This window comes from Hypomesus nipponensis, chromosome 11, assembly GCF_054491055.1.
Source record: "Hypomesus nipponensis isolate SF chromosome 11, ASM5449105v1, whole genome shotgun sequence".
In the NCBI taxonomy this organism is placed as follows: Eukaryota; Metazoa; Chordata; class Actinopteri; order Osmeriformes; family Osmeridae; genus Hypomesus; species Hypomesus nipponensis.
Window position 1 is genome coordinate 21844522 of NC_140371.1, and position 14702 is coordinate 21859223.

The following is a 14702-nucleotide window of genomic DNA, read 5'->3' on the forward strand; positions in this document are numbered from 1 at the left end:
GTCTGTAGTAGAGAGGAGGTGAGACCACTGGATGATGTGGGTCCTCTTCGATCTCTGTATGACTCTTGGCTCATTGCTGTTGTTTTGGAGCAGAACTAGAGCGCTCGTCAGCTGCAGTAGACCTGACGAGCATCAGAGTGTTGGAGCTCACAGCATGTGGTCACAGCCAGCTCTGCTAACGCACCTCACCGTCCCTCCTAACATCATGCCTCTCTACGTGGGAGTTGTGTACATTGATGCCTGTGGATTGTTTTCATTGAGGGATTAGCATTGTAGCTTTCACACATATGCTGTGTGGTGAGGTGGGTGGCTTGTGAGACGTGTTTGTGTGTGTGTGTTTGTGTGTGTGTCCCCAGGCTGTGGGGAGCATCTGATCCGCACCATGCTGGCTCGAGAGTGTTCCTCCGCTATGCAGGCTGATGATGCCCACCAAGCCCTGCTGGGGGCCATGCAGAACAAGTTCATCAGTGAGTGGAACTACCCTCCCTTCATCCTCCTCCTCCTCACCCTCCCTTCATCCTCCTCCTCCTCACCCTCCCTTCATCTTCCCTCCCTCCTCCCTCTTGCCACCATCCCTTCATCCTTCCTCCTCCTCCCTCCTCACCCTCCTGCCACCCTCCCTTCATCCTCCCTCCTCCTCCCTCTTGCCACCATCCCTTCATCCTTCCTCCTCCTCCCTCCTCACCCTCCTGCCACCCTCCCTTCATCCTCCCTCCTCCTCCCTCTTGCCACCATCCCTTCATCCTTCCTCCTCCTCCCTCCTCACCCTCCTGCCACCCTCCCTTCATCCTCCCTCCTCCTCCCTCTTGCCACCATCCCTTCATCCTTCCTCCTCCTCCCTCCTCACCCTCCTGCCACCCTCCCTTCATCCTCCCTCCTCCTCCCTCTTGCCACCATCCCTTCATCCTTCCTCCTCCTCCCTCCTCACCCTCCTGCCACCCTCCCTTTATCCTCCCTCCTCCTCCCTCTTGCCACCATCCCTTCATCCTTCCTCCTCCTCCCTCCTCACCCTCCTGCCACCCTCCCTTCATCCTCCCTCCTCCTCCCTTTTGCCACCCTCCCTTCATCCTTCCTCCTACCTCCTCACCCTCCTGCCACCCTCCCTTCATCCTCCCTCCTCCTCCCTCTTGCCACCATCCCTTCATCCTTCCTCCTCCTCCCTCCTCACCCTCCTGCCACCTTCCCTTCATCCTCCCTCCTCCTCCCTCTTGCTACCCTCCCTTCATCCTTCCTCCTCCTCCCTCCTCACCCTCCTGCCACCCTCCCTTCATCCTTCCTCCTCCTCCCTCCTGCCACCCTCCCTCACCATCCTCCCACTCCTCACATACCCTCCTCACCCCCATGCTCCTTCTCTCCCCCTCCCTCCCTCACCCACCTCACTCACCATCATATCAGATACTGTCAGCCAGGCATCTGTTTACTATGGAGGATATCCCACTGCAAAACTGAAGCAAAATACATTTGCAAACAACTGGCAACACAGGGATCAAAGCAGACAGCTTGTGATTTACGGCTCCATGACATGTGCTCCAACAAGGTCCACAAATGTTCAGCAGATCCATATTTGACAGCTGGTGTCTTTTTCAGGCGACATTAATATATTGTTGACATTTTATTTGAAGATGTTTTTTGGTCAGATTTTTCAGAAGTGGTCAGTGTGTAGTAAGACTTGGCTCCTTTTCTGGGACCATGAGCATGACGAGGGAGGGAGGGAGGGAGGGAGGGAGGGAGGGAGGGAGGGAGGGAGGGAGGGAGGGAGGGAGGGAGGGAGGGAGGGAGGGAGGGCGGGCAGCAAGAGGAGGAGGAAAACAGGAGGGAGGGAGGGCTGGAGGAGGGGAAGAGAGAGGAGGGAGGACTGGATGTGGAAACATAGATGGTTTGTCCCACTTCAGAAGTCCAGTCACCATTGGCTGGCTCTGACACAGACATGCAACACAGGTCGTTTAGAAGAGATTGAGCGAGTCATTTACAAGCCAATTATTGTTAATCTTCTAAATCATGCACCATTATGTTACTCAAAGCTCAATAAATCCTGCTTCGAGGAGGGATGATGGCTCTGTCTCTGATGTGGACGAATCACTTCAGTTACATGATGCATTTAAATTAAGTTCTCTAAATATAACTGCCTATGTTTTTTGATTTAGCAATGCTATCATTGTGATTTCAATGGGTTTCTGTTAAATAGCCTTTTGTCAAACAATGAGGACATGAACAGGGTCTGAGAAAGTATCTCTTTTTATAGAACAGATGACACAAACTCACGCCACACAAACAGAAACTTTTGATATGTGTAACTTTTTGATTATATCTTTTGTCAGTTGTAGATTTTATTGAGGATAAATATACAAATTCCGAACAATGAGAACGTCTTTGATCTTGTGGCATGTTTACAAAGTGCTGGGATTTCAAATTTAGTATGGAAAAGTTAACTTAACGGAAATTTAAGAGCCTCTCAAAATGCGGCACAAATACCAAGGTTTTCTGTGAAGGCAGGCCAAGCTATAGTCAAACCTTTATAGAGTGTCAGACTAAGAGGGAATTTCTACAGCAAACTGACATGCAACGATTGCGTGCAAAAGCAACAATAACACGTTTATGAAATGGTCAGATTCCTTCCAATATTTGATGTTTTCTAAGTGGAGTGTATAGTGCTGGAGTTAGCCCTTAGCCCATGTCAAAGACACAAACTTATACCCCAGTCCATTCCATTTAGATATGTCTGTTATTACGCCTGCTTTGTTCCCATTGTATGTGCAATATCTCCTCTTACCAGGAGCAGAAAGCCCTACACAAACTGGTCATTCACCGTGAGGAGCTCTTAACCTGTAATGAAGCCGGATGTTTTGGTGTAAGTGAAGCCTCCTGCAGTGGTACTGTACACGGTGTGAAGAACAGTAATTACAGCACCTATCATTAGCCTATCATGTGCTCAAATGAACCCATTCTAGACGTGGACCAGACGTTTTTCCAAGTCTGCTCAATAAAACAATGGTCTTAGACAGAGTAATTGCTAGCAGTTGCTTGGTTTGGCCCAGCCAAGCAGAGTATGTGAAGCGTTCAGAAGCAGATATGCAGGGCTGTAGACACTGACCCGGGACCGGATCTGTGGATGTGTGTTCATGGTTCCCATCATGTCCCCAGGCTCTCCTTTCCTGGCCAACGAGGACTGTGTCCTGGGCGGGGTCATCGTGCTCAGGGGCTGCAGATGTGTGGAAGCCCAGCCGTCTCAAGACATCCAGGCCATACTGGGTAAGACCCCTCGCTCTCCTAACCTTCAACCAGGCCATACTGGGTAAGACCCCTCGCTCTCCTAACCCTCATCCAGGCCATACTGGGTAAGACCCCTCGCTCTCCTAACCCTCATCCAGTCCATACGGGGTAAGACCCCTCGCTCTCCTAACCCAGAACACACCCCCTCCTTCCAAACAGGCCCTGGAGAACAAGCGGTGGGGTATTTCTGTCATCGGATATGTGAGGTGAGGGGGGAGGGACTGAGGGGAGCCAGGCGGGTGGTCTGTGTCTAAACCACCACAATCAGGCTCCGGTTTCACACCCCTGGTCTCTGGTTCAAACAGAGACCTCCCACCAATGAATCAACCACTAATCCTCAGATAAGAAAAGCCCTGCTTGCCTGCCTGCCTGCCTGCCTACCCTACCCAACAGGCAGGTAGCTCTCTAGGAACAGGGTTGGGCTCCTCTGCTGTAGATGGTCACTTTGAAGGGAAACTTTGAAACGCTCTTCAGCTGCCCCAGACTCTCCCCTCCGAGCACGACTTGCCTGAACATTTCCTCTGCTCTCATGTTGACTGATGATCTCCCACCAACGTCTGCTAGTGTAGGTGTGCACAGACCAAACATCACAGCTGCCTAATTGTCACTGGAAGCGAGTGGTGAACACGTTAACGATAGTCCGCAGCCGCTGTGAAAACAATGAGGCTGTTGTTTGACTGGCAGGGGTGATCGAGCGAGACTGGGCCCACTGTTTCTCTGTCCCAGGAAGACGTCTTCATTTAGCACATGGATGGTCCTCTGCCAACGATGCACACTTCATCATCCTGTTCGATGACATTTCCTAAAATACCCCACAAACATTCTGCACCTTCACAACACTTGGCAGAGGGCTGGTCTGGAGCCGGTTGGGACATGGTGAGAGGCCCGTGTCCAGCAGGGGGAACAGAAACAGGGTTCAGCTGGACAGGGTGTGCAGCGTTGATTACAAAGATGAACAGGTCCCTCTGCGTCTCTTAACCACATCTTTGTGTCGCTGTAATTGCATTTCACGCCCAGCCCTCAGCCTCAGCCCTCCTTCACAACAACACTGCAACTGTATGTCATATATTTTCATTATGTTTTGTGGGTGGTTTTAGTTTGGCACATTTGTGCGGGCAATGCCAGCTGTCAAATAACCAAGTTATTCTCCTGGTTTGGATATAGACTTTATTGTGTGTAACTGTACAGCATGTGAGGCAGTGGACTAACCCTCACCCAGATGATCCTCCCACGCCCTGTTTCCTCTCCTCACTCGGCTGCTTCTCTTTCCTTTTTATTTCATCTTTCCTTTACTGACCTCTCCCTTCCTCTCCCATCCCTCCCATCCCCCCTCTCTCTCTCTCTCTCTCTCTCTCTCTCTCTCTCTCTCTCTCTCTCTCTCTCTCTCTCTCTCTCTCTCTCTCTCTCTCTCTCTCTTTCCCTCCCTCCCTCCGTCTCTCTTTCCCTCCCTCCCTCCGTCTCTCTTTCCCTCCCTCCCTCCGTCTCTCTTTCCCTCCGTCTCTCTTTCCCTCCGTCTCTCTTTCCCTCCCTCCCTCCGTCTCTCTCCCTCCCTCCCTCCTCTCTGTCCCCAGTGGAGTTCCTGTGGAGCCATACGACAGAGAGCATGTGTGTGGGATACATGTCTGCCCAGGATGGGAAGGCCAAGGTGAGGTTCCCACAACACTGGGAGTCTTCCTGTCTTTTACTGGAGGTGGACAGTTAGGGAAGTAGCACGTGTTGTAGTAGGACTCACAACGGTTTATAGAAAATTAGACAGATGACTTAGTTCCCATTGTTACAAACTGTTAAAACGATTCCCTCAAATTACAAGTTTGACATGTAACTGAATGTAAAATAAGATAAATATAATTGAATTTTAAGTCCTTGTGGCAAAATAATTTTTGCGTTGTATTTTTTGTATTTTTTTAAAATTGTTTTCATGACTTGTGGTTTTAATCTGAACTAGCTGCAAGCCTGCCTCATGTTATTTTACATAAAAATGTTCCAGTATTTATGTCTGTTTATTCAAAAAATATGACCTAAAAAACAAATGCGTAGTCAGGAAGACTGTCTGTTTTTCTTATTGAGGCAGGTCTTCAAAAACTGCAGAGCTGCAAAATGGAGTGGAAGTGTGATTGCATAAAGCATAATTGAACCAGAGCCAGACCCCTGCCTTCTGTTTGAATATACCTCCTGAGATTGAAATTGCTCAATTTTTGTGGCAAAAGAAAAGCTGTGGTCTAATCAGCTGGGTGTCAGGACATGTAACTAACACTGCTAACTGGTGAAGCACAGAAAATGCTGTTCTTTTTATAGGGCCACCTTTTAACCAAATTCCACTTACACAAATATGTTGAGATTCTACTGTACCATCCCTGCCATGATATTTCTCTCTTCTCCCCTCCCGGTCTCCCCTTCCAGGCTCACCTCCCAGTCTCATCATGTCATGGGTGGTGCAGGGTGTCCTCAGAGGAGCAGCTCTCACAGAGGGTGGTGCATGGTCTCCTCAGTAGAGCAGCTCTCACAGAGGGTGGTGCAGGGTGTCCTCAGTAGAGCAGCTCTCACAGAGGGTGGTAGAGGGTCTCCTCAGAGGAGCAGCTCTCACAGAGGGTGGTGCAGGGTCTCCTCAGTAGAGCAGCTCTCACAGAGGGTGGTGCAGGGTGTCCTCAGTAGAGCAGCTCTCACAGAGGGTGGTGCAGGGTGTCCTCAGTGGAGCAGCTCTCACAGAGGGTGGTGCAGGGTCTCCTCAGAGGAGCAGCTCTCACAGAGGGTGGTGCAGGGTGTCCTCAGTAGAGCAGCTCTCACAGAGGGTGGTGCAGGGTCTCCTCAGTGGAGCAGCTCTCACAGAGGGTGGTGCAGGGTCTCCTCAGTAGAGCAGCTCTCACAGAGGGTGGTGCAGGGTCTCCTCAGTAGAGCAGCTCTCACAGAGGGTGGTGCAGGGTGTCCTCAGTGGAGCAGCTCTCACAGAGGGTGGTGCAGGGTCTCCTCAGAGGAGCAGCTCTCACAGAGGGTGGTAGAGGGTCTCCTCAGTAGAGCAGCTCTCACAGAGGGTGGTAGAGGGTCTCCTCAGTGGAGCAGCTCTCACAGAGGTTGGTGCAGGGTCTCCTCAGTAGAGCAGCTCTCACAGAGGGTGGTAGAGGGTCTCCTCAGTGGAGCAGCTCTCACAGAGGGTGGTGCAGGGTCTCCTCAGAGGAGCAGCTCTCACAGAGGGTGGTGCATGGTCTCCTCAGAGGAGCAGCTCTCACAGAAGGTGGTGCATGGTCTCCTCAGTAGAGCAGCTCTCACAGAGGGTGGTGCGGGGTCTCCTCAGAGGAGCAGCTCTCACAGAGGGTCGCAGGGTCTCCAGTGACGGTGTGTTAATCTCTCTGCTCTGCTTGCAGCCTACACACTGTGCCTGCTGGCTGTTTTGCTGATGTAGCTGTGTCACTCCTCATGTGAGAAGGCACTGTTGTAGGGCTCCCTGGTCCGATTTCAAAGTGGCCTCCTCTTGCTCTCTCTCCCCCTCTCTTCCCCCCCTTCTCCATTCCTCTCTCTCTCACTCTCTCTCTCTCTCCCTCTCTCTCCCGCCTGGTCTTACCTGTGTCTGTACAGGGTTCACTGCAGTCCCCCAGCATGGGGATATCAGTATCTGTGGATTTGCTAAATGCGGTCTGTGTATTGGGCCTGCTGGTGGAATGTGAGCATGTAAGCTCTCTTTTGACACCTGTGCCAGCATAAGGCCGTGTTCAGAGCGCACTGCTGATCCAGGGATATCTGATGTTCCAAATATGTGCTTTAGCACACTACCAGTTTGTAGTTCGAGGAACAAACATCCTAAAAAACTAAATTAAATGTTACCTCAGTTTCACCCAGTTTGACCCCAGGCCAGACTTTTTAAATGAAAGTAAAACCAATTTGGTCTTGCCAGTGGAGTCTTTGAGATGGAGATATTTACTGTTGCTTGAAACCCGCCAGTTAAGTATGGCTTGCCTGTGTTTAGTCTCCGATACACAGTGATGCATCCCTTTATGTCTGAACAGACGAGACGAGAACCACCCATGTGCCCCAGTGCAAGACTGTCACAGAGGTCACTGTAGTCCAGACAGCCAGGACTAGACCACAGGACCAGAGAGCCCAGGACCAGAGAGACCAGGACCAGAGAGCCAGGACCAGAGAGCCCAGGACCAGAGAGCCAGGACCAGAGAGCCCAGGACCAGAGAGCCCAGGACCAGAGAGCCCAGGACCAGAGAGCCAGGACTAGAGAGACCAGGGCCAGAGAGACCGGACCAGAGAGACCAGGGCCAAAGAGACCAGGGCCAAAGAGACCAGGGCCAGAGAGCCCAGGACCAGAGAGCCCAGGACCAGAGAGCCAGGACTAGAGAGACCAGGGCCAGAGAGACCGGACCAGAGAGACCAGGGCCAGAGACCAGGACCAGAGAGCCCAGGACCAGAGAGCCCAGGACCAGAGAGCCCAGGGCCAGAGAGCCCAGGACCAGAGAGCCCAGGACCAGAGAGCCCAGGACCAGAGAGCCAGGACTAGAGAGACCAGGGCCAGAGAGACCGGACCAGAGAGACCAGGGCCAAAGAGACCAGGGCCAAAGAGACCAGGGCCAGAGAGCCCAGGACCAGAGAGCCCAGGACCAGAGAGCCAGGACTAGAGAGACCAGGGCCAGAGAGACCGGACCAGAGAGACCAGGGCCAGAGACCAGGACCAGAGAGCCCAGGACCAGAGAGCCCAGGACCAGAGAGCCCAGGGCCAGAGAGCCCAGGACCAGAGAGCCCAGGACCAGAGAGCCCAGGACCAGAGAGCCCAGGGCCAGAGAGCCCAGGGCCAGAGAGCCCAGGGCCAGAGAGCCCAGGGCCAGAGAGCCCAGGACCAGAGAGCCCAGGACCAGAGAGCCCAGGACCAGAGAGCCCAGGACCAGAGAGCCCAGGACCAGAGAGCCCAGGGCCAGAGAGCCCAGGGCCAGAGAGCCCAGGGCCAGAGAGCCCAGGGCCAGAGAGCCCAGGGCCAGAGAGCCCAGGGCCAGAGAGCCCAGGGCCAGAGAGCCCAGGGCCAGAGAGCCCAGGGCCAGAGAGCCCAGGGCCAGAGAGCCCAGGGCCAGAGAGCCCAGGGCCAGAGAGCCCAGGGCCAGAGAGCCCAGGGCCAGAGAGCCCAGGGCCAGAGAGCCCAGGGCCAGAGAGCCCAGGGCCAGAGAGCCCAGGGCCAGAGAGCCCAGGGCCAGAGAGCCCAGGGCCAGAGAGCCCAGGGCCAGAGAGCCCAGGGCCAGAGAGCCCAGGGCCAGAGAGCCCAGGGCCAGAGAGCCCAGGGCCAGAGAGCCCAGGGCCAGAGAGCCCAGGGCCAGAGAGCCCAGGGCCAGAGAGACCAGGGCCAGAGAGACCAGGGCCAGAGAGACCAGGGCCAGAGAGACCGGACTAGACCACAGGGCCAGAGAGCTAGGACCAGAGAGACCAGGGCCAGAGAGCTAGGACCAGAGAGACCAGGGCCAGAGAGACCGGACCAGAGAGACCGGACCAGAGAGACCAGGGCCAGAGACCAGGGCCAGAGAGCCAGGACCAGAGAGCCCAGGACCAGAGAGCCCAGGACCAGAGAGCCCAGGACCAGAGAGCCCAGGACCAGAGAGCCCAGGACCAGAGAGCCCGGACCAGAGAGACCGGACCAGAGAGACCAGGACCAGAGAGACCAGGGCCAGAGACCAGGGCCAGAGACCAGGGCCAGAGAGCCAGGACCAGAGAGCCCAGGACCAGAGAGCCCAGGACCAGAGAGACCGGACCAGAGAGACCAGGACCAGAGAGACCAGGGCCAGAGAGACCAGGGCCAGAGAGACCAGGGCCAGAGAGACCGGACCAGAGAGACCAGGACCAGAGAGACCAGGGCCAGAGAGACCAGGGCCAGAGAGACCAGGGCCAGAGAGACCAGGGCCAGAGAGACCAGGACCAGAGAGAGGGATGGATGCGTAGGGGATGGATGTGATGAGCTGTATCATTGCGTGCAGCGTCTGTGGTCCTGTCTTGTTGGTTGTCCCCCTACCTCCCTGACCAGCTTCACCACTTTAAACAGAGAGTCTTGGACAGAGGAGAGAGCTGAGTTTGGGTAAACAGTCTGCTCTGTGCTGGGAGGACAATGAGCATCTTTCTTTGTGACACATTTTGTTTTTCCATCTCACGCCGAGAACAAATGATGCATGATTGTTCTGAACGTCAAAACCACAACATCGAATTAGCATTGCCAGTGTGCTATATATACCCTCCCCGCCTTTGTGGTGTTAATGTTGGGGTCTTTCAGCTCTTAAACACATCATATCACTAAAGCATGGTGTTTTTCACAGACAAACAAAAACCATTTCCAAGCTCTATTTGGAGTTTTATTGTGCGGTCCCTTCCAGCGTGCTTGTCAACAGGCCGTCCTTGATGCACAGTCGTCTTGTGGTCATGAAGTTGCAGTGGTTAGCAGGGTATTGACTCAGTGTACAATAGTCTCTGTTATAGCGCTCTGTTAGTAGTTTGGATGTCAGTTTCGGTTCATTTAGCTTTGGATAGACGCACATTAACCGCTAACTGACCGGTACATTTTTTTTTAAGCAAAAATTGATGAACTATCCTCCTCCCCCTTTCCTTAACCCCGTCCCCCCCGTCCCTCCTTATCTTTGTTTCCTCCCCTCTTCTTATTTATATTTGATACATATCCATTGATCTCTTTGTCCCCCCAGACCCACATCTCCAGACTCCCTCCTGGCGCTGTGGCAGGCCAGTCCCTGGCCATCGAGGGGGGGGTGTGTCGCCTGGTGAGCACAGCCAACTGAGCATCATGGCCTGGGGGGACCCCCTTCAGCAATACTTCAACCCCAAACCTCTACCACCCAGCCTCCAACCCCCAGCAGTAATAAGCTTAGCTGTTTTAACAGGTGAGGGAGGGAGGGAGGGAGGGAGGGAGGGAGGGAGGGAGGGAGGGAGGGAGGGAGGGAGGGAGGGAGGGAGGGAGGGAGGGAGGGAGGGAGGGAGGGAGGGAGGGAGGGAGGGAGGGAGGGTGGGTGGGTGGGTGGGTGGGTGGGTGGGTGGGTGGGTGGGTGTTGGCTTCAGCTTACTGCACAACTACAGATCTTCCCTCTGCCCTTGTCTCCTTCAGCATGTACTGTATTCACTTGTCTCCTCCAGCCCCAGCTACACTCGCTCTCCAGTCTCACCTGGACTAGACTTGACATGCCATAGCTTCTTTTTCTTTTCCGATTGTTTTTGCTGTCGTCGTGGCACCGTCCTGCCCGATGTTAATAACCTACAACCCAGGAACACAGGGTGGATATCAGTTTATAGAGATATGTTTCTTGTTTAACCCCTTGGTAGCAACTTCAAACTTAAGTACCTTAAATGCAAAAAACAAAAACACATATTTTGTGTCACTTTACAACATTTTCAAGGGTTTCTGAAATGCACATTAAAAAACGCTAGAGTAGAGGAAAGAGGATGTTTTGAAAAGTAGGAATACGTTCTGCTAGTTGAGTGTGAGAGTTGAAGGGTTTGTCTTGGAGAGCTGTTTAAACAGAGGTCTGAGCACTTTCCAGCAGGCTGTAATCTGCCTCGGGTCATGCTTCCTTGGTTCATCCCCCAACCAGACTGTTAGTCACCATTGGATAGAGTGCTATATATTTGTATTGTCACATTGACAGAGGCCTGTATTTTATTGTTAAAGAGAAATGAGAATTGATACAAAATGATGTATGCATTTGTAATCCCCCATGAAATGGTGGTGCTTATTGAAGTACTGTATTTGGAACAAAGGGTCTAATGGATACTTTTCTTGGATTGTACTTTTTTTTCTTCATTTGCTGTCTTGCTAAACTACTTGTAACAAACAAAAAAAAGTATGACGATATGATTCAATGTTAACAATATATGCAGCTTATTGTATCTTTACTTGAAACTACATGAGAAATGTCACAAGCTATTATTGTTATTCAAAGGATAGTGTGTACTAAGCTCTCTGCATCGCTTAAGAAGTGAATATAAACAGACTGTTGCTTCTGCTGTGGTGTGTGTTATTCCTGTTTACAAATATGCTCAGTTTCTGGTAAATAACCCAACTCTGCCTCCACTCTCCTGCATTGTCCTGCTCTCATTTAAAAAGCTTAACATGCTGTATTTAGAGAGCGGCGTTTGGTTTCTGGACACAGCAGGCGACATCATGTAGGTCTCTCTTAGCTGCACATCATATAATCTTTACTGTGGGCTGCCCAAGATTTATAGTCTAGAAATAAATTATACACTTGACAATAACCCAAAGTTAAAAAAGAGAACTATGCCTAAGGAGCTAAGGAACAGACAAATGATTCAGTTGGATGTTGAATGACGGATAATTGTTGAGTTTCCAATAAGTTCAGCTCACACGGTTTAGTTGTTTGGTTGTTGCTGACAACCGGGAGGCTTGTTCTTGTGCAAGTTCTCTGTTGCCTCACGCGCTCTTGGGGGAGAAGTCCTACTTTTCACAGAGAAGCATTTCCAGGATGTATTGAGCTCCTGTTAGCCCTTCCATCTGCATTGGACCATCCCTGGGACTCTGATCAGGTTGGTTCTCTCAGAATGTGTTTCATCATCTCCTCCAGTGACATTACATGAAGTCTGTGTCCCTGATAGAGTAACACATCCTCTGTCTAAAACGCTGGCTGGCTGGACGCCATGCCTAACAACTCTACCTATGACGAGGTTTGCCATATCGCATCAAGGTCCTCGTTACTTAGATCGGCAGTATTCGCCCAGCTGCTCTCAATCAAGGGTAATTGTTGGTCATCTTGTCAAGCCGCCACAACATACCTGGTTCAGCAGTGTCTTGCTCCATGGGATTGCTTCCAGGTTAACGGCCCACGTCAAAATCGATACCCGGAGAGGAGTGCAGCCGCTTGCTTCAGTTTCCTCCAAGGCCTCTGCTCCCCAGCTGGAACAGAGTTGTGTCCCAGCCAGAGCATTGTGACCAGCAGAGCGAGAGGATGACATTTACATTTAGTCATTTAGCAGACGCTGTTATCCAGAGCGACTTACGGTAAGTACAGGGACATTCCCCCCGAGGCAAGTAGGGTGAAGTGCCTTGCCCAGGGACCCCCTTGTCCCCCTGCTTCCTGGCTGCTCTCAGGTCCGTCTGAAGGTGACCTGGTTTTGCTCAGTCAGCAGCACCTTCATGTTGATTATGTGTGTTATTACAGAGCACCCCCAGCCCCTGTCATCGCAGGTCATCTGTGGTGCTGGGAGAGCACAGTAGCCCCCCCTCCCTGGCTCTCCTCAGCTCTGACAGGGGATCCAGGATCTGGACACTCAAGGTGGATCCACTGCCTCTCGCTCAGCAAGACTCCCAAATACAAAACAGACGTTGCAGCGAGTCGAGATGAAAGGCAATTGCCTTTTCTGCCGGTCTGCTGTCCTCACTAGCCGGTCTGCTGTCCTCACTAGCCGGTCTGCTGTCCTCACCAGTCCGTCTGCTGTCCTCACCAGTCGGTCTGCTGTCCTCACCAGTCCGTCTGCTGTCCTCACTAGCCGGTCTGCTGTCCTCACCAGTCGGTCTGCTGTCCTCACCAGTCGGTCTGCTGTCCTCACTAGCCGGTCTGCTGTCCTCACCAGTCCGTCTGCTGTCCTCACCAGTCGGTCTGCTGTCCTCACTAGCCGGTCTGCTGTCCTCACTAGCCGGTCTGCTGTCCTCACCAGTCCGTCTGCTGTCCTCACCAGTCGGTCTGCTGTCCTCACTAGCCGGTCTGCTGTCCTCACCAGTCGGTCTGCTGTCCTCACCAGTCGGTCTGCTGTCCTCACTAGCCGGTCTGCTGTCCTCACCAGTCGGTCTGCTGTCCTCACCAGTCCGTCTGCTGTCCTCACCAGTCGGTCTGCTGTCCTCACTAGCCGGTCTGCTGTCCTCACCAGTCGGTCTGCTGTCCTCACCAGTCGGTCTGCTGTCCTCACCAGTCGGTCTGCTGTCCTCACTAGCCGGTCTGCTGTCCTTACTAGCCGGTCTGCTGTCCTCACTAGCCGGTCTGCTGTCCTCACCAGTCGGTCTGCTGTCCTCACCAGCCGGTCTGCTGTCCTCACCAGTCCGTCTGCTGTCCTCACCAGTCCGTCTGCTGTCCTCACCAGTCGGTCTGCTGTCCTCACCAGTCGGTCTCCTGTCCTTACTAGCCGGTCTGCTGTCCTCACTAGCCGGTCTGCTGTCCTCACCAGTCGGTCTGCTGTCCTCACCAGTCGGTCTGCTGTCCTCACCAGCCGGTCTGCTGTCCTCACCAGTCGGTCTGCTGTCCTCACCAGCCGGTCTGCTGTCCTCACCAGTCGGTCTGCTGTCCTCACTAGTCGGTCTGCTGTCCTCACTAGCCGGTCTGCTGTCCTCACCAGTCGGTCTGCTGTCCTCACCAGCCGGTCTGCTGTCCTCACCAGTCGGTCTGCTGTCCTCACTAGCCGGTCTGCTGTCCTCACCAGTCGGTCTGCTGTCCTCACCAGTTGGTCTGCTGTCCTCACTAGCTGGTCTGCTGTCCTCACCAGTCGGTCTGCTGTCCTCACTAGTCGGTCTGCCGTCAGGGGTGAAATCACAGCCACGCTGCTTTGCTGAAAAAAAAAGTTTTGGGGTAAAAAAGGTGTGAAGAAAGGTTGAAAATAAAATTAAAAATTAAATTAAAAAAATCCAAAAAAATAAATAAATAATAGATCAGCTCATCTCACAAGATTGCCCGCGTCAGTCATGAAGAAAAGCTTTGTTTGCGTGTTCTATACGGTTGAAACCAATAACCCTTGAAATGGTAATGTTATCTCGATTCTGATTTGAATTAAATTGATTTCCCATCAGTTATAAAGCATGGGAAACCAGAATATAAAACTGTGTGGTAGCATTACTCATAACTACAGTTCCACAAAGGCAGTTGCTGAATATCATAACTATTTTATTAGGGGGCAAAGCAGAACTTGCTGTTCTGTTGTCCTCATCTGTCCCGCTCTCTGTGTGTGGGTGAGTTTATGAGTGGGCTGAACGCTGCTAAACAGAGCAGGTGGAGCCCAGGAACAGCACATCTGTAGGTCCACAGCCCATACATCACCCAGAATCATCAGAATATGGGTGTGCCATTGTGGAGCATGTGCTGGCTTTGTAGGGACCTGAAGTGTGTGTCTGTGTGTCTGTCCCTCTCCCCTCCACCCTCTCCCCCCACTCCCTCTCCCCTCCTCCACCCTCTCCCCTCCTCCACCCTCTCCCCCCACTCCCTCTCCCCTCCTCCACCCTCTCCCCTCCTCCACCCTCTCCCCCCACTCCCTCTCCCCTCCTCCACCCTCTCCCCCCACTCCCTCTCCCCTTCTCCCCCCTCTCCTTTCCCCCTCTCCTCTCCTCCAATGTCCCCGTCCCTGGGGGGTAGAGGCTGGGGTAGCGGCCTCGTATCCCGTCCGGGGTCAGTTCTCCCAGATTACAGGACTCTGGGCTGCAGCCTTCTAATCAGGCAGCTCTGCAGTGTGGGTCCTGCGGT

General features: G+C 52.9%; 1 protein-coding gene across 6 annotated transcripts in view; it reads left to right on the forward strand.

The window, feature by feature from the left end:
* The window catches only part of tasp1 (taspase, threonine aspartase, 1), a 30925-nt gene extending 19676 nt beyond the window's left edge, over positions 1–11249 (forward strand). For 3 of the 6 annotated variants that reach the window (XM_084709037.1, XM_084709035.1, XM_084709036.1), the window contains exons 11-14: positions 357–467; positions 3142–3249; positions 9939–10133; positions 10384–11249. In XM_084709037.1, coding sequence (XP_084565163.1) covers positions 357–467; positions 3142–3249; positions 9939–10133; positions 10384–10421 — 452 coding nt within the window. In that variant the 3' untranslated portion in view covers positions 10422–11249. Of the gene's footprint in view, positions 1–356; positions 468–2773; positions 2849–3141; positions 3250–4841; positions 4916–9938; positions 10134–10383 lie in introns of those variants that run through there. The other 3 variants (XM_084709039.1, XM_084709041.1, XM_084709040.1) reach the window with 3 other exon arrangements.
* Positions 11250–14702: the final 3453 nt, after the last annotated feature.